Source organism: Triturus cristatus, chromosome 3_2 (genome assembly GCF_964204655.1).
Source record: "Triturus cristatus chromosome 3_2, aTriCri1.1, whole genome shotgun sequence".
Classification (NCBI taxonomy): domain Eukaryota; kingdom Metazoa; phylum Chordata; class Amphibia; order Caudata; family Salamandridae; genus Triturus; species Triturus cristatus.
The window spans coordinates 661,256,415-661,281,671 of NC_140584.1; the positions used below are offsets into that span (position 1 = coordinate 661,256,415).

At 48.4% G+C, this 25,257-nt stretch overlaps 1 protein-coding gene across 1 annotated transcript in view; it reads left to right on the forward strand.

Annotated features, from left to right (window-relative positions):
* The window catches only part of ITGB2 (integrin subunit beta 2), a 332,357-nt gene that overhangs the window by 145,497 nt on the left and 161,603 nt on the right, over nucleotides 1-25,257 (forward strand). Inside the window, exons 3-6 of the mRNA XM_085648635.1 lie at nucleotides 6,011-6,099; nucleotides 8,430-8,613; nucleotides 20,214-20,384; nucleotides 22,703-22,944. Coding sequence (XP_085504761.1) covers nucleotides 6,011-6,099; nucleotides 8,430-8,613; nucleotides 20,214-20,384; nucleotides 22,703-22,944 — 686 coding nt within the window. The remainder of the gene's footprint in view (nucleotides 1-6,010; nucleotides 6,100-8,429; nucleotides 8,614-20,213; nucleotides 20,385-22,702; nucleotides 22,945-25,257) is intronic.

Genomic DNA, 25,257 nt, shown 5'->3' on the forward strand with positions numbered 1-25,257 from the left:
AAGCCTCCGGAGGGGAATATCGGACTGCCAATCGAAGCAATCCCTAGCCGGGTGTAGCGGAACCAAGTCCGATTTCCTAGGGTTGAGGCGAAGACCCGACGCCTGACCAAACCGGCGAAGAATCCCACGCACAATAGGACCAGAGGTAGCCGGGTCTGAAAGGTAAAGGAGGACATCGTCCGCATACAGAGCTATTTTATCGGGGATCATGCCCGGCCAAGCCCACCCACGGAGAGCAAGGTCCGAGCGGACCAAAACCGCCAGAGGCTCCATTGCCAAGGCAAAGAGGAGGGGCGAGAGCGGACAGCCCTGACGCGTCCCCCTCCCGATAGGAAACGGGCGGGATAGAGCCCCATTCACCAACACCCTAGCCCGTGGAGCCGCGTATAAGATCCGGACCATGGCGCGGAATTGAGGACCGAACTCCATCCTCTCCAATACCTCATCAAGGTAGACCCACCCCACTGAGTCAAAGGCTTTTTCGAAGTCGACCAACAACAGAGCTAGATATGGAGAGAGGCATGCTCGGTGGGCCATGGCGAGATGCAGGCGCCGCAGGCAGTGCCGCGTACCTCGGTTCGGCATGAACCCACATTGGTCCGGGTGGACCAGGGAGCTGAGGCATGGACGCAGCCGCTGTGCCAGGACGGTGGCGTATATTTTGACCTCAGTATTAATAAGAGATATCGGTCGGTAGTCCGAACAGGACTGCGACGGAGGCTGCGTCCTAGGGAGAACGACTATCGTAGCCGTGTCAGTCTCCGATGGGAATGAACCTGTCTCTAGCACCTCTGCATAGAGGTCCAAAAGCTGTGGAGCGAGAGTCTCACGAAAGTGGGCATAGTACTCCTGCGGGAAGCCGTCCGGGCCCGGTGTTTTCCCGGGGGCCAGATGGCTGATGGCATCATCGATTTCTTGTAAGGTAATGGGCGAGTCAAGGGACTCCCTAGTCTCACGCCCCAAGCATTGCAGCTCCGCACCACCCGCTCCCAACAACTCCCTAAGGGGGGTCCCGGGCTTCCGAGCGCAGTACAGCATGGAGTAGTAGTCAGCAAAGGATTGAGCCACCGCCACGGAGGCCGTGTGAGTATCACCGGTAGGGCCCACAATAGCGGGGATAATCCTGCTCGACCAGGGGTACGTGGCCAGCCGGTGGAGAAGAGCACCGTTCTTGTCTCCCCATCCGTACACCCGCGCCACCGAGGAGCGCCATAAAGTTTTCGCCGCCTCCATGGAATGCAGGCGAATTTCATCCCGTAGAAAGGCCAAGCGTCGCGCCCGCCCGGCGTCTCCCAGAGTCTCTGGGTCGCGCTCGAGCTCCAGGGCCTGCGCTTCACATTCGGTAAGCCGCTGGAGCTGTTTCCGGCGCTGCTGCTGTACAAGACCCTTAGCCGCACCCCTAATAGTCGCCTTCCCAGCCTCCCAGAGGACGGCCGCGGAAGAGACCGATCCCACATTGTGGTGGTAATAATTGGAAATCTCAGTTCCCACCAACTTCCGGAAGTCCTTATCCTGTAGGAACCAAGCGTTCAGGCGCCACACAGGGCGGGCGGAAAAGGGAGGCGGGCCGAGGGCCAGAAACAGCGGAGAGTGGTCTGAGAGACCCCTAGGAAGAATGCGGGCATCCTGCACCCCCACGCATTCGGTGGAGGGGACAAAAATTAAATCAATCCGGGCGTGCGAATGGTGCGCTGCTGAGGTGTGGGTGTACTGGCAGGCCTGCGGGTGCCAGACCCTCCAGACATCACAGAGACCCTGGGCCTCAGCCCAGCCCGACAACAATTTCGAGCGGGTAGCCCTGGCAGTGGAGACCGGACCCGTCGCATCCATGCTGGGTGTATATACTGCGTTGAAATCCCCCCCCAAGACAAGTGCACCCGCCGGGAGTGCTGGAAGTAAGTTGGCAGTGTATGAAAGGACGGGCTGCAACAGGGACGGTGCCGCATACAAGGAGACAAAGGTCAGGGGACGCCCCTCAAGGGTGCCACAAACCGCAACCGCCGTACCCTGGGAGTCAACGTGCACCTGGGCAAGAACGAAGGGAAAAGTCCGCCGAAGCAGGATAGCCACTCCCCGGGAACCCCTAACAAAGCCTGAGTGCCACACCCTATCGTACCCGTAACGAGCAAGAAAGGGACAATTGTTGCCCAGAAGATGAGTCTCCTGCAGGAGAAGGACATCAATCCCCAGACGCTGCGCGTATTTAAGGATTGCCATGCGCTTGAAGCGATCCAGAAGACCATTAACATTCCATGACAGAATACGCATGGCGGCCCTAGGAACGGTAGTGTCAGCCATCACCCCATGCTGGAGCATCTATGGTACGGAGTAGGGGGGAGTCCCTTGAGCGCGATCTCCGCAGCGAGACCAGGGGGGACGCAGGCGCAGGGGCTCCCCAAGGGGAGAGATCACGGGCAAGCAGGCCAGTGGGAAGGTCAGGAACACAATGATGCCGTAGAACAAGAACCCTGAGGAGGACCTCTTTAACCAACAAAATCCTCCCTAGGAGGAAGAAACAACCCCGAAACCACCCCAACCCCCCACCCCCCACCCTATACTTCGAGAACAGAAGCATCTGTCGCCCTAACTGTGAAGAACAACGACCAAGCTAAAACGCTCGGGCCTGAGCACCTAGCGGACCCCCGATCAAACGGATAATGACCAAATCCCCCGCCCTGGCCGAGAGCTATCTCTGAAGCGGAGCACGGAAGTCCAAATGCTAACATTAGCAGCCCGGCAGACCATCCCCAGTCCCCTCGAACTCAAGCAAACCATCAACATAGAAGGAAGTCAAATAACTGGACTGCGGGAGAGGTCCGAGATGTCCATTTGTGCAGCGGGCGGGGCAGCAGAGCCCGACCGCACCGGGGATCCGGCCCGGCAGTCCGCGGCATCGGGACTGACAGGGGCAACAGAAGAGGCAGGGGAAGCTCCAGAGGCCCGACGCGGCCGTCCCATGGAGCGTGTAACCACCACCGCCCCCTCAGCGTGTCCCCGGGGCACGGTGCGTCTCCTACGACGGGTCCTGGACGGCCTGGGCGAAACCGGTCCCCTGCGATTCCGTGCCGGGGAGCCCTGCCCAGGACGGTGGAGCGGGTGCTCCTCTGTCAACCAAGTCCAAGCGGCCCGAGGCGTCTCAAAGAAAATGGCTTTGTTTTGAAAGATGACCCGGAGGCGGGCCGGGAACTGCAGCTGGTACTGAAGGCCCAGGGACCGCATCTTCTGTTTCACCTCCGTGTAGGATCGCCGCTGCTCCTGAACCTCCCGGGTGTAGTCGGGGAAGATCATGATAGTATGATTCTGGTACTTGAGGGATTCAGCCCGCCTGGCCTCCCGGAGAATGGCGTCTCTGTCTCTGAAATTAAGGATTTTAAGAATGAAGGGGCGGGGGGGTGCCCCCGGAGGCCTCGGGGCCAAGGAGCGATGGGCCCTTTCAACAACAAACCAGGCCGATAGGCTGTCCGCTGGCATCCAGGAGCGGAACCAGCGCTCCAAGAAGTCGTCAGCCCGGCCCGACTCGGCCCCTTCCGGAAACCCCACCAAGCGGAGGTTACTGCGACGCGCCCGATTCTCGGCGTCCTCAGCCCGGCGGTGCAACTCCTTAGAGTGGGTGGTGAGCTCCCGTACTTGATCCTGCAACTGCCGGATATCGTCCTCCGCCGTTGAGATTCTCGATTCAGCCTCAGAGATGCGGGCAGTGGCGTTGCGCAGATCCTGTCGGAGAAGGGCAACATCTACCTTAACCTCGCCCACCATGCCCTCCAGGGAGGAACGGGATGCGTTAATGGCCTGCAAGATGGCCGCCAAATCCGTGGCCGGCGCCGATGCTGCCTCCCCTGTTGGACCAGTTCCCTTTTCGGAGGTCGTAAATTGATCGATCCTTGTTTGGGTGGCCGCAGGCGCCGGTCTGGAGGCCTTGTCCTTGCCCATGCCTGCCGCACTGCAGTCCGTCGGGAACAGCCGCACCCGCCGGTGGGCCCCACAGAGGATCCCGGTGGGCCCAGGAGGGCCGAGGAACCGGGCGGTGGGAGGAGGAACGTGCAGTCAAGGCCACCCCTCACCCGGGCAGCCGGCCGACACAGGCCCCGCAAATCGCCTCCCGGGGCGCTGCCCGATATGACAGCCGAGCCCTCCCCAGGGTCCGCCGCCGTGCCACAACTCGTCAGGGTCCAGGGTAAAGTACCGCCACCACTCTTCACCCACAGCCGATGCCGCCGCCACCCGCGGGGCCCCGTGCCCCCTCACTCCTTACAGGCGTGCAACCGCTGCAGGGCGACCCCCCGGGGCATAGATGGAAGGAGGAGAGAAGGAGCCAGGCCTCCCGACCGCCGGTCGCGGCCCGATACACGGGAACAGCCTCGGCCCCAAAGCGTCCCTTCGCGGGTCCAGACGGGCACCCCCCGAGGGCCCGCAGCAGCCACAGGGGGGGGGGGAAGGCAGGCAGCTGAGAGATCGCCGGTGCCCCCCCCGAGTCCACCACCGGATCCCAAGCACCACCGCTAGGGCCCCGCAGGCCGCCTCGATGCCGTCGCACTCACCAGCCGCCACCCGGTGCCGAGCTGTCCCCCGGAGGCTGCTCCACCCCCCCACCGGCAGGCAGGATCAGTAGGTGGATGTTGAGGGGGGGGGGGAAAGGGCCCCCGCGATCGCCGCGGTCAAACTGCTCCCTCTGTGTCTCCGGAGACCCGGGGCCCAGAGACCTCGTGGGCGCCGCGGGCTCCCGCTGATTCCACCGCCGGGCTCCGCTCCAGGTGCTCCGCGTCCGCGTCCCGGGCCCGCCTCAAACACGGCTGGCTGGCGGCCGGGGAGGACCGGAGCTCTCGAGACTTCACCCCCCGGACGCTGGACCAATGCAAGTCCTGAAGCGCCCGTCAGCTCCCGGCCAGGGCAGCGAGGGACGGCATAAGCAGCAGAAGACGGGGCCGGGCGCTCGGAGCCGCTCTGCTAGGCAGCCATTGTGGTCCGGCGCCCCCTAGCGCTCCCCATTTGGTTACTTAATGCTCCCGCTGTTGTGTTACTTGATTTTGCCTTAGATGGTATCAACTTAGGGGGTATTTGATTTGAGTCTTGCACGCCATCCTCAGCCCTTTTGTCTGGGAGCCTCCAGCTGGAGCAATCATTAGTTGGAGGAAGAGGCCATTTGGGCTCTCTGAGCAGTGTGTTCTGATTTGGCGTGTCTTTTTTTCCTGTGCCTCCTCTACTGGGCCCGTTGTTTGAGCTCAAATTAATGTCCTTATGCTTTATTTCTGTCGGCCTTGGGGCCCCAGAGTTGCCCACCTCTCCGGTTGACTGTTGGAGGTGTGCAGGGTTATTGCAGATAATGGGTCCAGGACACCTTCCTCTTTGTGAATGTTAACAAAACCATTTTTTAGGAGCAAGCAGTGGTTTATCGGTCAACTGACCACTACATACACCCAAAAAATGTTTGTTAAACTTGTCACTTTCAAAACACGCATCCACTTTCCCTTTTAGGAAAATGGGCTACATTTAAAAGCAAAAGATTGCTAAATGTAAATGCAATCACAGACATGGTGGTCTGCTGGCATCCATCCCGGTTATTTTAGTCAAGCGTAGTGGGTCACAATTTGTGATCTCCCTTATTAAAATTGACGATGTAGGTTGAATTGCGACCCACTACTATTCTGTATTTTGCGAACCGGCCTATTAGTGACGAGGTCGGTTCCCAAAATAGAAATGCATTCGGCAAAAGTCGGTGCGCAAATTGCGACCACTTTTACTAAATGCATCATTAGTACATGGGGCCCAAAGTAATGGTCATAGCGTGGGATACTTGGCCTCTGCAAGTAGAGCACCCTGACGCCTCCTGGTTTGACTGGAGCCTAGGAAGGCTTAAAGTTGAAAACAGTAATAGTCCTGAATCTCATTTTGCGAGCATGTGCTGGAAAAAGCTCTAAAGCAAACAAGTTATTTTACAGATCAGATGAGTTACTTATTATTGCATCAATCGGTTAAGATTATTTTTACAAGCTATTTTTCTTTTCTATCCAAGTTCTTTCCCAGGAATGCCCCAAATTAAAAGTAAGCAACTGCAAGGAATGTATCCAGTCTGGCCCCGGCTGTGCCTGGTGTAAGAAGTTGGTAAGTAAAGTGATAGTCTGTGTTTGTGTGTGAGGTCAGTGCTTAATATGTAAAAAAGAAAAGTGCAGGGGCTTGAAGCTTTTATTAGAAACTTGCTGTAGGCGCTGCAGAATGTCCAAATTGCCAAATACAGAGGTTGTCTAGTCTTGATTCCACCTCATGACTCATTCTTCCACCACCCTATGGTTCCAGCCTCTTTATCTCAGACTTGCAGTTTCTTTTTAATCCCTTATGTTTTCCCTTTGCCACTGTTTACCTGTCTGTCTCTTTGCCAAACACCTGCAACCACTGGCACAAATTAGACGCTGCTTGAGTACAGCTGTACAATAATTATCAATAGGAGGGTTATGGTTTGCCCGTGTGACTTTTGAGGGTATCTAATGCTGATCTGTCGTTCTTTAGGTAGTGAAATGTCCGATCATGGCTGCTCCCGGGACCCCTCGATCAGCATCAGCCTCAGGAACCCCCCTCACATCTCCAAAATAGGACCCTTCTGCAGCTGAAACTTCTCATGCTGCTAGAACACATCATCCGGAGATTCCTGTACCCTCTCCTATGCATAAGCACGCTCCCCTGTTACTGTGCACTTTCAGCACTGCTGTGCCCAGAATTCACCCATTTGTTCCGCCCCATCTCTATCCATAAGCAAAAGACCCCACTATGAACCCCGTGCACATGGTATGCAGTCTTGGTTCACGGAGATAAACTCTGTATCACATGTGCATTCCCTGTCACAAGCGAGCACGTAGAGTGGCACGATGTGCATATTGCACAGTGTTTGTCTGTCTGAGTACTATGTGTACCAATAATCTAAATACGTCTTTGGTGCGGGGTTCACATTCCGTAGTACGGCCTTTGGCAGTTTTATGCAGATACATAGACATCGTGGGTGAAGTCGCATTTGGCTTTAGCATTGCTGAACAGCGCTCTGGTGCACGTTTTTTATTTTATTAATTTCGGTATAAAACTATGGATATTTTGTTTAATACTTCTGTACATGGGATAACATTAGTGTTAAAAACAGTGTTATCTGCCTTGAACCTTTCCACAGAGCCTGTAGAGGCTGGAAGTGGGCGTGCTGGGGTGCCCCAGCACCCTCAGAATACCCATGCTGAATTTTAGGAGGTGACTGAGCAATAAAGAACCTTTACATTTCGTTTTTATCTGATAACATGTGCTGTGCTTCAAAGACAGAGGTCCAATGTCAGGCAATACGTTCGGGCAGATGCCTGTTTTTCTTTTAACGTGGAGATTGGTGTTTACTCTCGCTATCTGCAGAGCCAGATGATTTAGTAAAGTGAACTATGTGGCACTCTTGCAGGGGTACAGTAGTTGTCATTTTTCTAACACATATTAAAATATAGTACCTGTAAATGAAGTGTACAATTTCAAATGTTTCAGAATATGTCACCAGTTCAGAAAGCATAAATGAAGCAAAGTTTCTGTGTAGTTCTAGTTATGGGGACAAATAATTTAATAGGATCAAAATAAATCAAGACTTACTTATTTCCTGAAACTCAAACTTTAACACATTGCGGCTTCTGCACTTTTTATCAGTAAATAGTTGTATGTCTGAGCAAATGGGAAATGTGCTGTGTGTAAATGACAGTGCGCTGCCGCTCCATGCTTCAGGTAGATGCTTGTCACAGTGCACTGCAAAAAGCAACCCTGGCTATATACTACACACCATATCACTGTCCTGCTAAATATATTTGATATATTTACTCTTTGCGTGTGACGCCTAAAATGCTATTAATGACTTCAGCGATGTAACATTGATGGCTGCGCCTCCACTCTGAAAATTGTTTCAGCACCAGGGCCTGTTACTGTATTGAAGCTGTCATGAATGGTACAGGGGATCCAGAGTCTTTGTCACCACTGTATGGTAAATTACTATGGAGAACTTCCTGAGACTGTATCCATGTTTGTGTAAGATATTTATAATATGAACTTAAAGAAGAACCCGACCTCTGGAGGGCAGGTCTTTGGCAATTCGATATGTTGATGCTTTTCCTAAACCCCATCATACCTCCATCAGAATTAGCCTGAGGAAAGGCACATTCTAAATCTTTGGCAGATCACTATTATCATGGATACGCTATTCTGGCAATTTCTTGTAAAAGGTTCTAATTTTTTCCAGATTTATTTGTGAATTTTAGCAGCTACAAATCTGAAGCTCTAATAGGCCCTCTGCTGATGACGACTTTATAAGTACCACGAGGCAATGCTCTGAATCACAGGGTTAGAGCTCGATTAAAAGAAGAGACAGAAATACTCATTCAATCATGCTTCTTACTTTCATAAATATCTTAAATATTTGCATTGCCCAGAACTTCACAAAAGCAGGGGAGCCCGATTCAGCAAGATGTGACACCACCCGGCAGCTGGGGCAGAGGGGATGCAGCGAGACGGATATTGTGTCACCACAGAGCAACCGCATTGCCGTAGGCAACGACCGACTGTCCAATTTGGTTCAACTAGTTCCCAGGAACATTCGGCTCAACCTACGACCAGGTAAGAATTCCAGCGAATCCTTTGACTAATGCACTGGAAAGTTTGAAAGATCTGTGAGCTCCTCCATTAAACTCACAATGCCTATTTCACTTTATGTCATGATCCAAGACCTGTCTTAAAGAGTGAAAACCACAGTAAATGTGACCGCACTAGTTCAAGAAGGCCATACAACACACTGTCTGCACACATGTCCCCTCCTTCTGGCTCATTGATTGCTATATTCATGAAGGAGCATGATCAAGCCACAGGCAGCACTCAGCCACAAGTGCCTGCTGGAAGGTACGTGTCACTCGTAGCTATTAGGGCATGCCAGCTCCGACACCCGGAAGAGCCCGTCGAAGGTACGTGTCACTCGTAGCTATTAGGGCATGCCAGCTCCGACACCCGGAAGAGCCCGTCAGTCAGTGCTCTTGCGGGTGCCACGAGTGGGTCATCCTAGATATCGATGGGATCGTGGGTACCTTGTGACATGTGTTCAACATGCAGACTTCCAGCTTCCAAACTTTGCTAGTGCAAAACCCCAGCAAATGTTAAGGCATCCTCACCACTGTCACAGCTGTGACATCCACCTCTAAAGTTTGGGATTTGCCCTAATAATTTAGGTATTAGCATGGCTGTGTTATAGGGCTTGCAGGAGAGCTTCCATCATGGCACAATGGCACCCTCGAACCCCCAACCTGTTCCTCACAGTTTGAGCTCATTTAAGATTGATTTTTGCTATGTACTCATTTAGAAGATAAATACATAATAGACCATTTAGGAACATTCAGAACTGCCTAAAAGCTTTCACGGAGCTAAGGCAGTCTGCAAAACCCAAAATAATAAGCAAGGTTATGTGAAAACCTGCGGTCCAGATCAAAGAAGTAACGCTATCCAAAACGTTTCCTCTTAATATTTTAAACATACAGTCGCTGCACAATTTCTAGGAGAAGAGAGCGTGTTGGAGAGGAGATAGGGAAGGTACCGCGCCCCCTGCAGCTTCCTCCAAACTTCAGACAAACGTTCAAACATAAGGAGTCTCTGTACTGCCTTGACTGCGAAATCTTGAGCTTGCTAAATTATCATTAGGTTTGTGAATACAAATATTAGGGAATGGCAGAACCTCCAGTGGTCAGGAAAAACGACGTTATATTGTGCTCTCCAAGGTGGCTGATGCATGCAGATGGTGAACATGTACTTTTTTGGTCCTGTTGGATATTGAGGCCGTTCACCTGCTTGGGGCTAGTGTCCAAGCAGGTCTGCATTTCTTGTTCCCCTCCAGAATGTTGATCTCTTCCTATTTGGCTCCTCCTCTTCCTCTCTCCTTCAATACCGCGTGACAGAATTGCAAGGTAGAGGCCACTCCACCGATCCCCGTCACTCATGATGAGACACTTAAGACACATCTTTTTCTCACTACCTATTTGTATGCGTCCTTGGCTGATATGTCCATGGGCCGTACGTCAGCCCGGCCCTCCACGTGATAATAATATCAGACTGGATGGGTATTTGTATAAGAATAGAGGTTAAGAAGGCACAGGACATAGGTGTGTGGGGAGCGCCTCAGCACCCACAAAAATAACATGCTGGAGTTCAGAAGGTGAATGATAAGGATCCCTTTACATTTTGTATTTATCTCATCACATTTGCTATATGTTCAAAGACAGAGGCCAAATGTCTGGCCCTATCTTCTGACAAATGACTGATTCTTCTTTTAACATGTACGGTAAAGTTTACCATCTGACAATCTTGCTGGGGTACAGGGAATGTGAAAAGAAAGGCTATTGGATGTCACTTTCTTTTCAACACAGAACAACATTTAAATACCTGTAAATGAGCTGTACAAATATTTCAAAACATATCAGCAGTTGGGAATGCACAAATGAAGCACATGCTTTTCTAATTCTGAATTGTGATGGAAACAAACTTTTAAGAAGATCAAAACAAATCAAGATACTTGGGGGCAGATTTACAATAACTGGCGCATCCCTGCACATCAGCAGGGATGCGCCAGTTATTTTGCGTCACGGCAGACACCTCTTGCGCCACCATGGATGCGCCGCATTTACAATACGGTGCACCATGGGGCAAGAATAGACAGATGCGTGACGCAACTGCTGCCGTAAAGGTGACGCATTGCTGGAGTCGCGTCGCAAGCGCATCGCAGCTCCAGCAAGGCTCGGAGTGCCCCTATGCCTAGCATGCTGCGTCAATCCTTACGCCTGCTTCAAGCAGGCGCAGGGTTTTGACACAGCATGGCCGTAAAAGTGACTGAGTGAACTCTTATAGATTTCACTCAGCTACTTTTAGGAGGCGTTCCTGCGCCGGAACGCCTCCCGCGCCGGAACGCCCTCATGTGGCGCAGGGCTTTACAACGTAACGCATCACCCTAGATGCGTCACGTTGTAAATACCCCGCAGCATGGCGCTGGCTTTGCGCCGCCACTGCGTCACAAAAGTGACGCAACGGCGACGCAAATGTGGCTACGGGGCTTGTAAATCTGCACCCTTGGTTATCAGTACAACTGCACATCAGTGGGAATTCTATTGCTGTTTCAATGGACAATGTGCTACCTCAAAATCACAGTGCACTACCAGACCAAGCTTTAGTAGCATATTTGCAACAGAGTGCCCCAACATTCTCCACTGGCTAAATATTGCAACCTTACCACTCTCTGGCTGAATTGGCGTCTCTCATTTGCTATACTTCTTTGTATGATGCTTGTATTTTTTACACTCTCTGTGACTCCAGTGATATAAGATTGGTAGTAGCAGCCCCCCTCTTGAAAATTGTTCCAGCACCACAGATGTGCCCACCATTCATGAAATTGGGAGACCTGTCAGCTGTATTTGTAGCAGGACTATTTTCACCTAAACAAAAAACTAATTATATTTCCAAAAAATCATCCATCAGTCAGACCAAAACATCCGACTCTTATCACTTGCATGGGATGACCACCATGTGCATGATTAAAACAACAATGCCCTCCAGACAAGGTAAATAACGCACAACATCTTGGGACTTAGCTTTTTTGCTTTTAGAAATGTATTCTAATCAGGGGCGTAGCTTAGTCAGTGAGATTCAGAGGGAGTAAATCTCAAATTTCCCAACTAAAAAGAGAATGGGCTGCGGGGTGAATGGGTGAGAGATCAAGGTTCGAAAGGACTGTTTGCGTGAGGAGCATGGTCAGTACTGATTTGCATTAGATGCACCTCTGGGGCTGATTTACAGCTTGACGGAGATGGAACTCTATTGCAGACTGCAATTTTACCCTGATGACATAAAACTTTAACTGATGGCCCAATGGAGTAGGTATATCCGACTATCCACCATATTTAGAGTCGATGGTCAGATGGCTTTTTTCTGCCCCTCATCGCCAGGTATATCCTGGTAGTGAGGGACAGTAGAAAAAAGAAACAATTCCCAATACCATGTACGAAAACTCCCATGGTGTAGGGGTCATTAGTTTTTTTATTTTCCATTAAAAAAACCTCCCATTTCAGCAGTATGCTTCTGAGAAATAAAAAACTTTGGAAAAATTTGAGGGATGGCAATCATATTTGATGGAGCTGTCCATCAAACTTTTCTTACATTGATAGAAACCACCATGACAGTGGTCCTTGCCAATGTATAGAGATGTCCTCTGACATTTCTAAATTTGGAAGGAGAAAGAAAGGCAACATGGCAGATGTAAAGTCCCCTGCCACTTGTCTAGATTTACTCTATCCACCAAACACTAAATCAGGCCCTTTGTCTAATGTGTCAAAACGATGGGTTGGTCTGCTACCCCGAACGATTGCCAGTGGTTCAACTATTTGTAAGCTTTCGTCCTATCACCTTTTAAGTGTTTGATTGCCACTAATGTGCCTGGAAACCTGAGATTGACACACCTTTCCTAGCCTACTGCTAACAAGTTTTGTGAATTTAAAAAAACATAGTAAATCTGCACCCGTTCAAGGAGTATATCCATGGGTGCAGATTTACAATTTTGTTAGTTAAATGGTCACTATATGTATATATATATCTTTAAATTGCTGATCCAAAACGAACAAGTTAAAACCTATTAGCATGGGCGTCCGCAGGGGGGGGGGGGCAAGGAGGGGAGCTTGCCCCCCCTGGAGTGCCCCTCCTTGCCCCCCCCCCTGCAGACGCCCTTGCTTTTACAGACGCTGTTTCTCTGTAATTCTGGGCCCTGCAGGGAGCAGAGCTGTTCTCTTCCAGAGGCCTCAACTCCCTGACGCGGCGCCTCGCACTCCTTCTCGCAGCCCCTCCCGCCCATTGTCATTCTGTCTGTGGCTCATTATCACATACAGAATGACAATGGCCAGTTTGGGCTGCTAAGGCATACTTCCCACCCTGGAACCTCGATAGCCCTTAGCTTAAAACAGAGGTATTCAAACGGTGGGGCGCGCCCCCCTGGGAGTCCATGGCTGCATTCCCAGGGGGGAGCGAATGCGTCTTCAACTAGTTGTTATTTTTCACAGTGTGTGGAGCGCTTTGCTTGGGAGAACCTGATTTCAAGTTAGCAGACAGAGTGTCCCCCCCCTTTAAACGGAATGGCAGTGTGTGTGTCCTTCAGTGCGCCCCCCAGTCAGGGGAGCCACAGCATTAAACAGTCCTAGAGTTGAGTGACACTTGGAGGCACCATCCCTCTGTATTCAAAATTGCCATCAGCCACTAAAGAACCCCCCCTTGCAAGGCCGCTCGTAAACGAAGCTGCCTTGCTAACAACCTGCTCTATGTCTAAGTGTGTGGCCGATCCAGCCGATCGTGACGAGGCTTGAAAGCTCGCACTCCTGCACTCACAATACTGGTGTTTGAGCGCCGAAACTCGGGCCATGAAGGAGGAGCAGCGCTATCTCCACTACCGTCCTGCAACCTCGGAAGGCTGCATTACAATTCCGCAGTCGAGCACCAGAGTCCCTGAGAAACACTGCCAATCTCCTCTCCAAGGTACCGGGAGTGGTATGGGCCCAGAGGGTGATTGTGGCACGTTCAATACAGCTGAAGCCCTTGATTTTATGAGACGCAACACGAGCGGTCTTCACTGTATTGTGCAGCGCCTCATGTTCTGTGCTCTCTTCACCTGGATTGGGATTGGAAAGGTGAGCAGTAGGGGATGTGAAAGAACAGTAGTGTGCACGTGTGCGCTGTCCACGGGGTTTCCCACCCTTCACACCACCAACTATGAAAGATAGATCAGTAAAAGGATGGATTGATGAGTGAAAGGGTGGATGATGGGCGAGTGAATGGGTGGATGGATGAGAGAAATGATGGATGGATTGATGAATTAATAAGTGAAAGGGTGAATGTATGGATGGATGGATGACTGGATGGATGGGTGAAAGCCTGGATGAATGAGTGAAAGGGTGGCTTGGGTGAAAAGGTAAATGGCTGGATAGATGAGTGGGTGGATGAGTGAGAGGATGGATCGGGTGAAAGGGTGGATGGGTGATGGATGAGTGAAAGGATGGATTGGGTGAAAGGGTGGATGGTTGATGGATGGATAAGTGAAATGGTGGCTGGAGTGGTGAAAGGGTAAGTGGTTGGATGGAGGAGTGGATGGATGGGTGGACGAGTGGATGGATGAGTGAAAAGATGGCTTAGGTGAAAGGGTAAATGGTTGGATGGATGAGTGAGTGAATGGATGGATTGGTGAAAGAGTGGATGGATGAGTGAAAGGATGGATTGGGTGAAAGGGTGGATGGATGATGGATGGATTGGGTGAAAGGGTAAATGGAGGAGTGAAATGATGGATGGACAAATAGACGTTGGATAGGTTTGCAAATGGTTGAAAAGGTTTGGATATGGATGGGAACACAGTTGGAAGAACAGAATGAATGGTGAAAGACTGAATGGTAGATGAAAACACTAATAGATAACAGAAAGTACATTTGAAATGGTAGCTGTCAGGGGTTTGATGGAAGGATGAATGACTAGATCCCTGGACAATATACCCCTTCTGGGGAGGGTTATGATGACTTACTTTGCTTTCTTGGTGCCATAAGAGCTTTAGTTCAAAGTGGGAAGTATTTCAATTTTCTGGCTATTCCCTTGCCTATGTATTACTATTCTGTATTTGCTGTGTACTTATGTGTGGGATTCATACATCATACATACGACATTTTGAGTGACACCCAACTACCACTTGAATGTTACACTAGTAATTGTAAATGTTTGCATGCTTTGTTTTAGGTGTAAGGTTTTAGGGAGAGCCTCATAGTGCCATAAGCTGTGCTTGAGATGTATATTGTGTTTGTAACAATAGGCAAGGTGTCAAAAATAAACTATGTGATAGTGTATTGACAGTGCCTTCTTTAAGAAAGCTGCAGGGAAAAGCACCTTTGTGACTTCCGTCAGCTAGTCAACTCTCTACGAAGCCCCCATAAGCAAAGTCAGATTCCATATTTTAAGTTCCACTTGCTGAAACACCCATAATGCGTTCCCTACAGTGGGTTCATCACAGCAATCCTCCCTTTAAATCACCTATGCTTGCCGCTTTACATCTCACAATGGCACTCAGGTAAGAGATGCTGGTAACAAAGTCTATCCAAGCAGATCTTCCTCAGCACTTCTCGCACCATACATGTCTGCTCAAGACCATGAGTTGTAAACAAAACATCAGACTGGCTAACCCAGTGCAGTAACCATATAAATAGATTATTATCATATGAAATACCTCAAAAAGACCTGCACAGTTGCTCAAAGCTGTGTGCATACCAAAAAACCGTGAAGTGCACGATTGCCTCAACTTGATATAAACTTATTTTGACTTGTATTTAAGTGGTTGTCTATTTACTTACTTTTATACTATCGCGCAACTTCCTCTGATGTTTCTGTAAAACGTACCTTTTGTCCTGAATTTTCGTCCTGAATTTTGACCCTTTGTCCTGAATTTTTACACTTACCATCCTGAATTTGCAGCCACGTCAGTTGGTCACCCTACATTAACTGGTGAGTTCACTTCGGGCGCAGCGTTCACACATGACGTCACTAAAAGTACAGAGTTCACCCAAACGTGTCTGCAAAGCATTCACCAACGCATCCATGGTACTTACAGTGTGAAACGCTGAAGCCCAGAAGCTTGACTGAAGCACGCACCTCCACTAGCAGGGACAAGACACGCTACAAGCTGCGCGGGAACCATGAGCCTCCTTCCCCGCCACAAACGTCCTGCTCAGTCCCATTCCAGAACAGGGATTTCTCAAGAAATCTTCTGCATGTGGGGGCCCTTTTGTTGCCAATCTTCATCTCACATTGAAGTGACCCCTCAGCCAGGGCTTTAAATTGGCCGGGTCCCCCGGGTCGCAGAGGACGTTGCAACGGGTCCTTGTCGGGCTCTAACGTCATGCCCTTTATTCTGACATAAACACTGATCGATTTCTAAATAATGAATGTAAAAAGGCAATCCATGTAAGCGATTTAGTTCCTGTTTGTGTTTGACGTTTTACTTAATATTTCATTCCCTTAGAGCGTTAAGCATTTCCCAGAGGTTGTGTTTCTGTATTATTTCCATGTAGCATATTACGCTTGTAAAGCGCCTACTTTGATCTGAGCCACCACCAGGTGCAAAGAACGAGCCATGGTTGAATGCTCAGCATCCGAGAATGTGATTTTTATGACCCCTTCTGAGAGGCCCAGAACCAGCCCGAGCCAGCCCGCCTCTGAACGGTTTCAGCGACCCTCCCTGCCCCCACCCTTTGTTTTCTTTTAGACTGGTGCCACCGAGGTGATATTCTTGCCTGAAGGCAGGGATTTCACCTAAGCACTTGATGTGTTGTGAATGTGAGCATGGGGTGGGAGTGGGAAGATGTGCACAGCAGGGGGAAAGGGATGGCCAGTGCAGGTGATGCTTTTCTTTTGTATAGGAATTTCTGCTGGTGTCATAGCCCAGGGTTTGCTGTCTGTGCACTTGTATATATGCGTATTCCATACAAGTGCACAGACAGCAAACCCTGGGCTATGACGCCAGCAGGAATTACTTTACAAAGGAAAAGCGTCACCTGCACTGCCATCCCTTTCCCCCTGCTGTCTGTGCACTTGTTTGGAATACACATCCACGGCGCTGCTCACCAGATAAATGATGAACAGGGCCATGGATCTGTCTCTTTTTGCATCCAAGGGCACCAACGAAGAAGTAGAGGAGGCCCAGGCAAGGAGAAACCAGGAGACATTTGACCTACATCTATCTACACAGTGAGACCTTCTGGAGGGGCTGGATGCCAGGACGACAGTGCTGCTGATCAGCCCGACTCCACTGAATAGTATCAGAAGAGCAGGCAGCAGTTTTTAAGTAGGTTCCAGTAACTTTAATGCATTCTACAGCATCAGAATTACCTACTGGCTGCATATCTAGGTTACTGTAAGTGAACGGTGTTCTAGACTTACATGCATGGAAACGTCAAGGACAGTCCCCTCCGAATATGCAAATGTAGTGTAAGCTCGTAGTGTTCAGCTTTTGGGGTGCCAGGTGGTAACTTAAGGATTCAGGTTGGGTGTGTGTTTTAGGGTGCCAGGGGATAATTTTAGGGTTCAGGGTGGGTATGGGTTTTGGGGTGCCAGGGGGTCATTTTAGGGTTCCGGGTGGGTATGGGTTTTGTGGTGCCAGGGGGTCATTTTAGGGTTCCAGGCGGGTATGGGTGTTGGTGTGCCAGGGGGTAATTTTAGGGTGCAGTGTGGGTATGGGTTTTGGGGTGCCAGGGGATAATTTTAGGGTTCAGGGTGGGTATGGGTTTTGGGGTACCAGGGGGGTAATTTTAGGGTTCAGGGTGGGTATGGGTTTTGAGGGGCAGGGGTAATTTTAGGGTTCAGGGGTGGGTATGGGTTTTGGGGTGCCAGGGGGATAATGTTAGGGTTCATGGGGGGTATGGGTTTTGGGGTACCAGGGGGTCATTTTACGGTCCTGGTGGGTATGGGTTTTGGGGTGCCAGTGGGTAATTTGAGGGTTCCTGGGGGGTATGGGTGTTGGTGTGCCGGGGGTAATTTTAGGGTTCAGTGTGGGTATGGGTTTTGGGGTACCAGGGGTGTAATTTTAGGGTTCAGTGTGGGTATGGGTTTTGGGATGCAAGGGGGGACATTTTAGGGTTCAGGGCAGGTATGGGTTTTGGAGTGCCAGGGGGGGGTAATTTTAGGGTTCAGGGTGGGTATGGGTTTTGGGCTGCAAGGGGGGGACATTTTAGGGTTCATGGCGGGTATGGGTTTTGGGGTGCCAAGGGGACAATTTTAGGGGTGAGAGCGGGTATGGGTTATGGATTTTGGGGTGCCAGGGGGACAATTTGAGGGATCAGGGAATGTATGAGTTTTAAGAGGCCAGGGGGTAATTTTAGGGTTCATGTGTGCTCTAATTTTTGCCCAGTTTCAAATGCAGAATTCACTACTTTTTTTTCTCAGCTTGGCCTTAGCATTACCCGATCCTGATTGTCTGCCATTTTAGCCCCGCCCCTATTGATTAACATTAGCCACGCCCCTTCATTTGCCAGGTTAGCCCCCCCCTGGAAATATTTCTGCGGACGCCCATGCCTATTAGTGAAATCAGGATGAGGATAAAAACCAACACCAACTTAGCAGACCCAACTCAGGGCCTCCAGACTCTACCACCAAGACAAAAATGCATTTATTTTGGGGGTGTGACACTTCAAACATCCCTCCTGAAGCTACGCCCTTGACCCTGATATCAGAGTTTCTTAATTAAAAAATAAAGAACATGTTGACTGAGGCAACGTGATATAGCAGGTGAACCAACACTGCCGTTTTGACTAAAGTGGTCCTGCCATTTCACATGACACTTTTGGCACAATATTCATGTAGAAGAGTATCTTTAAAATATGTTTGCATTAATAAGACTGTAAATGATGAGTTTACCATAGAGATATCAAGTGGCGGCTCCTCCGCTATGGCGGATGAGTGTCGCCCCACTCCTTTCAAGCAGTGCGAGAAGAGAAAACATAAAATGATAATAACTTTTAGGTATTATTATTTTATGCTTCCTTCCTCTTTACCAGCGGGCGGTTCGGGGGGCTGCTCTGCTCTCGGAGAAGTGCAGGGGAGGAGTGGTTTGCCCACTCCTAAGTGCGCAGTGACTGTTTGGTCAACCCTCTCGGGCCGCCTAAACCAGCCATGCGCACTTTCCCCGTTCTCCATGCAGGCTGCATTACAGCCTGCATGGAGAACAAGCCCAGGCTCCCATTCCTTGGTTGAGCATCCAGCCATGACACTCAAAGCCAATCACAACTCTGAATTGCAGCATTGTGATTGGTCAGGGGAGTATGGGTGCCTACCAATTACAACACTGCATTGCAGCGCTGTGATTGGTCAGTGGGGCCTGGCTGTGCTTCCGTCCGAGACGGAGAAGAGCAGGAGCGGAGACGCAAGCCCCGGTGGCTTGGTAATTAAAAAAAAAAAAAAATTAAATGAGGGTGACCCCTCCAAGCGGCCCTTGTATGACCCCCTTATTGACCCACCCGCGAGCCATGCCGGACACGCTGGAGATAGCCTTAGGCTGAGCCGGTATGGAAAGTGCTCTAGACAAAGTTAAATACGTTTTCATGAAAATACAAATAGTACAACCCAGCCAATTACTCACACAATGTAGTTAAATATTCATATCGTTTTGTACTGCTTCCATGCACTACCATTGTATATTTTGCAATCAGCGTCCCTGAAACAATTATTAACTGACTCGTGCATACTGTTTGCACAAAAGGAAAATACCTCTCAGCTCATCTAGCATAGGAGCTGGACAGAAGGGATTGCCTAGAAGTGGATAGTTCTCCTTTAAGACCCATACAAAACATTCACTCAGATGCTCATTTACTGTCCTATTAAAAAACAAAAATTCTATGAGGTGTGACTTACTCATGGAAACTTTAAAGCAAGAGCATCGTTTATTTAGATTTTGGTGGAACATGAGCTCTGCCTTAAATGAGCGCGGCTCCTGTCCCATCACACTCATGGCTCCTCTGCATGATTTAGAAGTGGTGGAAGCACTACATTTCCAGCAGCGTAGCACCAGCTGCCTATTCGGCTCTTTACCGGAAACCCCTAACCTGATGAGACATAGCGGTCCCGGACAATGAATACGAACAATTGCCACAAAACACTGGGAGAAAACTCCTTAAATCTTCTTTTTGTGTTTGAACAAACAAACTCTCTTTGTTGAAGGCAAACATTATTCTGAGAGGGCTGAAACAACAAAGCAGCTAGCTTGGCATTCAGCTGTACCTAAAGTGCATCCATCTCACTAGAGGATGCACTGTAGGCACTTGGATCGCGACCAGGCAGGCGGAGATCTCGGAATATAGCAGGTGGACCTTCTCCAGAGGCAAGCCATGGTCTGCAAGACCTCGTAAGTCAAGGGTAAGTCATAAGGGAGTCACTCTTGTTCTCAGAAAAAAATCGAGGTGAGTCAAGCCCACCATCCCTTACAAAGCACCAAACTTGGATGAAGCAGTAATAGAAGGGCCTTGATATTTGACCCGTCTGGCAGGTCTACAAGAAGTTAAAATTGAACTGGAGAGATAGGATTTGTTTAGTTTCAATCCAGCTAACGAGCTGTTTTTACAGATAGACCCTTCTTCAATAGGTTAGAAGTTTGAATATAGTTTTTATCTTTTTCTCATCAGGTCAAACAGCAAATTTTACTGTGAGATTTCGCCGTGCTGAGGGATACCCTGTCGACATGTACTACTTGATGGACCTCTCCTACTCCATGAAAGATGATCTTGAGAATGTGAAAAAGCTTGGAAATGACCTGCTGACTGCCTTGAACTCCATCACCACGTCTGCTCAGATAGGTGAGTAAGGGATGATTTTAGTGTCACCGCACCTTTACCTGTGTGTAATCAGGAAAACCTTTTTGAAAAGATTTCTCTACTTGATTATTGTCCAGTGGTCAATTAATGTTGAGTGGGGGGAAAACCTGTAAGCAGACATTTTTTACAGTACATACTTTAATAACATTTATTACAAATGGGTGGAAAAGAACCATTCATAACATAGACTTCTTATGGAAATGCCATGAACACAACTTTATTGGAATGCACCAGGAATGTCATATTTTAGAGAAGACCATGCCAATGTAAAGAGTTAATGTAAATTCCAGTAAGATGGATTGATCTGAGCAGAAAACACATTTATATGTTACCTTTTTGTGAATAACAATAGTCCAGAAAAAAATAGGAGTTGAACCAGGGAAAACACTTTAGTCAAGGGGTATGTTATTATGCAGGTCTTCAGTTCTACGTATTTCTTGAAATTCTATGGAAAACGTTGTAAATTGTAATATGTGGACAGTGTTTAATGCGAGAAAAAACTTTCACAAATAGATTTTCCCAGCAAAGTATTGCACTGAAATATCATTGCAAATGACAACAGTCACATGCATGTCACATGCTCAAATTGTGTGTTAAAATATTTACTGGACATGTACTTATAGCTTATTCACATGGGCAGTTTTTAAAGTTGAGATTTTGTTAAAATGCACCTGCTAGCCATTCTGTAAAATTACTAATTTGAATACGTTGTGCTGCTTACATGTTATATGCAGCCACGACCCGTCCAGGTAAGAGCGGTGAGGCCATGTGGGGGTTATTTCGATGGATGATGACGACGGAGCATTAATTATTTATTTAATTTTCCGTCGTCATTGTCCGTATAAATACCCCCCACACGGCCCACCGCTCTTACCTGGAAGGGCCGCGGCTTGTTATATGTGCTATGTCAAAGGTGTTATTAAGTATTGTTCTTTGCTAATTTTAGTTATTCGTTCTGTAAAAAAATACTTTTTTTTAATAATCAACCAATCATAGGATTTTACTCCACGTTAGGAAGGGCATGCCCTTTATTTACAGAGGATACGCCTCTTGCAAATGCTTCTAGATGCTCTTACTAAGCAACACCTCCTTGGCAGAGCCTCCAACCTTTTCATCCTACTTCAAGCACTTTTCGGTCTGATTTCCTCAGCAGGGCATTACATCCACATTCACGTGAGGCTGTTTACCACTGACGTGCAGAACAAGGAACATATTCTAGTCCACGGGGTTATCATTTACTTCAGAGACATAATACTTTATTTTCCAAAACAATCATAGTGCATCCATCCTGGTTGTGGGCTTGAGAACCCTCCATGTGAGTCTTCCTTGGCAAAAAAATCATGAACACGAAGGTTAATATACACCAAACCACAGAAAGTTTATTTACATAATATTGTCTTGCAGCAAGGCAAATATTAATATGAAGATCCATGGCTTTCCAAAACCAGGTACATAAACTCTTATAAGGAGACCACATCAACATTATATCTGTGTACATCATTCTGCTTGCAAATAGTCTAACACCTGGAAATCCCCCCGGGTACCAATCTAGCCCACTGTGCCACTCTGGACACTCCTCCCTACCCTGATTAAACCATGGTATAGTCTTAATAGAATGGGAGGCAGGAACTACATCATTCGAATACATTTGTGGCAAATCTCCTCCACCTACCTCTCGCATCCAACTAAGTGAAGGATTGAGTCTGATGTTCCTGAGTTGAAAATGCTGGGTGAGTGGCATCGAATGCTAGCAGGCCCTACTCCCCTGTGCTACGATGGACTACCTTTCCCTGAACTCGTGTTGGCAGCCACTTATTGTGACAGTGCCTACTCTAGAAATTGAGGGATCCAGGCCCTACAGCTCAGCTCCATCCTTTTTTGCGGTCCTGCCTTTCACGAATACAAGTAGGTGACTTAGGGTTTGTGCCTGCTGGTGGCTGGCAAGGTGTGGAGTCTGGCTGTCTGGATCCTGCCAATCATCCTGTAATCAGTTACATTACAACCACTTGCATCCTATGTCCTTCCTGGAGCAGATACAATGTCTTATTTCTAAAAGTCTTCCCAACATGGCTTGTCTTGTGCTCTGTTGGGTGTTGCACATGGCCTTAGTTGTCATACAGCTCCCTCGTGCACATGCACATACTCTTCAGAGGAAAGGTGGATCTACACAGTGTCTAAGCATTTGGACTTCTGAATATGCTGCTCTTTTTTGCAATGTGGCTCTTTTATTCTTTGTACTCTTTACTTCCATTGATAACATTTGCTTTCTTATTTCTCTGGGCTTCTCTGTCGGGCTCCAGGCTTTGGCTGTTTCGTGGATAAGACGGTCATGCCGTTTGTGAACACTCATCCAGACAAGCTGAAGAACCCCTGCACAGACCGTTCGGTCACGTGCCAGCCCCCCTTTGCTTACAAACATGTCCTGAGCCTGACGGGGGACGGCAGAAAGTTTCAAGAAGAGGTTGGAAAGCAGCACATCTCTGGCAACCTCGACGCTCCAGAGGGGGGCTTGGATGCCATGATGCAGGCCGCAGTATGTGGGGTAAGGGCGCTCTCTGATACACTTTTTAAGATACTTTTTGATTTTCTATTGAGGAAACAAAAATGACTAAGAAATACATATGGTAAAGGAGTCAAAAATGCATGAAATAACTAAATCTCTGTGAATGGTGACGTCCTCTGGTTTAAAAAATCCCATTTTGCATTGCATATTGTATATCTATAATTCATTTTTGCCTGCTTCCATCAACCAACTGTTGTGTTCATATGACAATATGTCTTTGTGCTTTCAAATACTGACACGCTTACCAACAAAATATATACACTATAGGGGTAAATTCATCGAACAATGGGTTTAGCAGTTTGTGGCCTGGTCTATAGTCTGGGCAGCAGATGGTCCATTTGCCCTGCCAGTGGATTTGCTTCCCCGGCCAAGGTTGTGGCAGGACCCGCACCACGTGTAGAACTGTCCACCTATCTGGTGGAGGTTTTTGTAGCTAAGTGGCAGAATCCGTCACTTGTGGAGAAACACTCCTCTATAAACCAGCTAATGTCTGTCTTTGCTCTTGAAAATTCTGTTAGCAATTGTGGACACTGAGACTGTGCCACAAAATGGGGTTATATTGTCAATCCCCGCATATCTAATTTCCCAAACATGCTTCTGGATGTTGTCAAGCATGTTAAGGGTCCATCCTTATCATTCTGTGTTTGTCTGCCACCCTGTACATGGCACTCTTGTTCAGAGGTAACTTGGCCATGCATGGTGGTGGATCGGCCACCCCAGTTAGGGCTGATGGTCCGTCATTATTTCTGGGGTAGTGACGTCTGCGCGTTGACACAATGGATGACCAAGCCTGAAGGGATTCCATTGGCGGCAAATCTCCCATCCACTCTAGAAAAGGGCAAAGTGATAACTGGGTAACGTGTGCTTTAGGTGGCAATGTGGAAAGTGTCAATGTGTGATTTACTGGGACATCGTGAAACTGGGATGTGTGAGAATTTGGTAAAGTGAGCGATGTGTGCCTTATTAGCTTATGTGAAAAAATATTACATGTGCTTCATGGGCAAACCAAGAAACTAAGAAATTCTTGTTGTAATGGGCACTGTGTGGTTTATTGGGGCAATGTAAACACTCTGCGATGTATGCTTCACTGTGCAATGTCTTTACTGTGTAATATTGATCTCTTATAATATGATCATGATGCAATGTCTGCCACGCTGGGCACTGTTGAAATTGGACAATGTGAAATCGGGGAGAGCAAAACACGGCCAATATGATAACTGCCCAATCCTGGGTCTACTGGGTAATGGAAACAATATTTGAACAAATAAAACAGTAAATACATTTTCATTTTTAGTGTGCATGATATCTTAAAACGGATTTAAAAAAATAATTTTTATTAAATAATTAGACAAAGAAAACTGCGGTGACAGGAAACATTTAAGATCAGAATATAAAGACAGCTGTATCCACTGATATAGTCCCGTCAGGATAGTGAAATATCTACATTTAACTATCGTATCAACAACACACAGATCAGCAGAAAGCTCCATTCCATCAGCATTACGAGACATCATCATTAAATATCCATCAGGGGTTCACAGGGCTCCCCCATCAGCATTCCCCTTTCCCCATATTTTAGTCCATTTATTTGTACGGCCTCTTCCCACGTAGACCCCCTCTCAGCCAGCATGCACCAATCCATATCTCTCTTCCTGTCCCCCAAACTTGGGTTTAATTCGGATCTCCACATGCGTGCTGTGTTTCGCTTGGCCACTATCAGTCCCAAAGTGAACCAGAGCTGGTCCATACGGTTGAGGTCTGTTTAAGCCCAAACATTTAGGAGGCACCAGTGTCAAATCAATCCTCATAACTACACTGAGGCAAGCCAACACACTCCCCCAGTAATGTTTGAGCGCCGGGCTACTCCACAGCATATGGAAAAACATGCCTTCCTGACTACAATTCGTGGGATACAAAGCATTGTCTTTTTTGCCAATATTAACCAGGGTAGTACATGCATAATAGCTGCGGGGAAGGATTTTCAGTTGCACCAACCGAAATCTGGAGCATGCCACCTCCGTAGGGGAAGCCATGGCTTTTGGCCACTCCCCATCCTCCAAATCCCCTATGTCTCACTCCCAGCTCGTCAGCAGCTTAGCCAGAACATCAGAAGAGTTTTTGATCAATTTGTGATAGGTAAGCAAGATCACACCCTAGGGATTGCCTTCTGTAGGGCATGTCGGGTTTGTAATTAGCAGGTCTTAGTGGGAGCCAGCTTGTACTCTTTTTCTTAATTCCGAAAAAGGAAGCACATATTAAAACTGATTTTTAAACACATTTTAATATGTCATA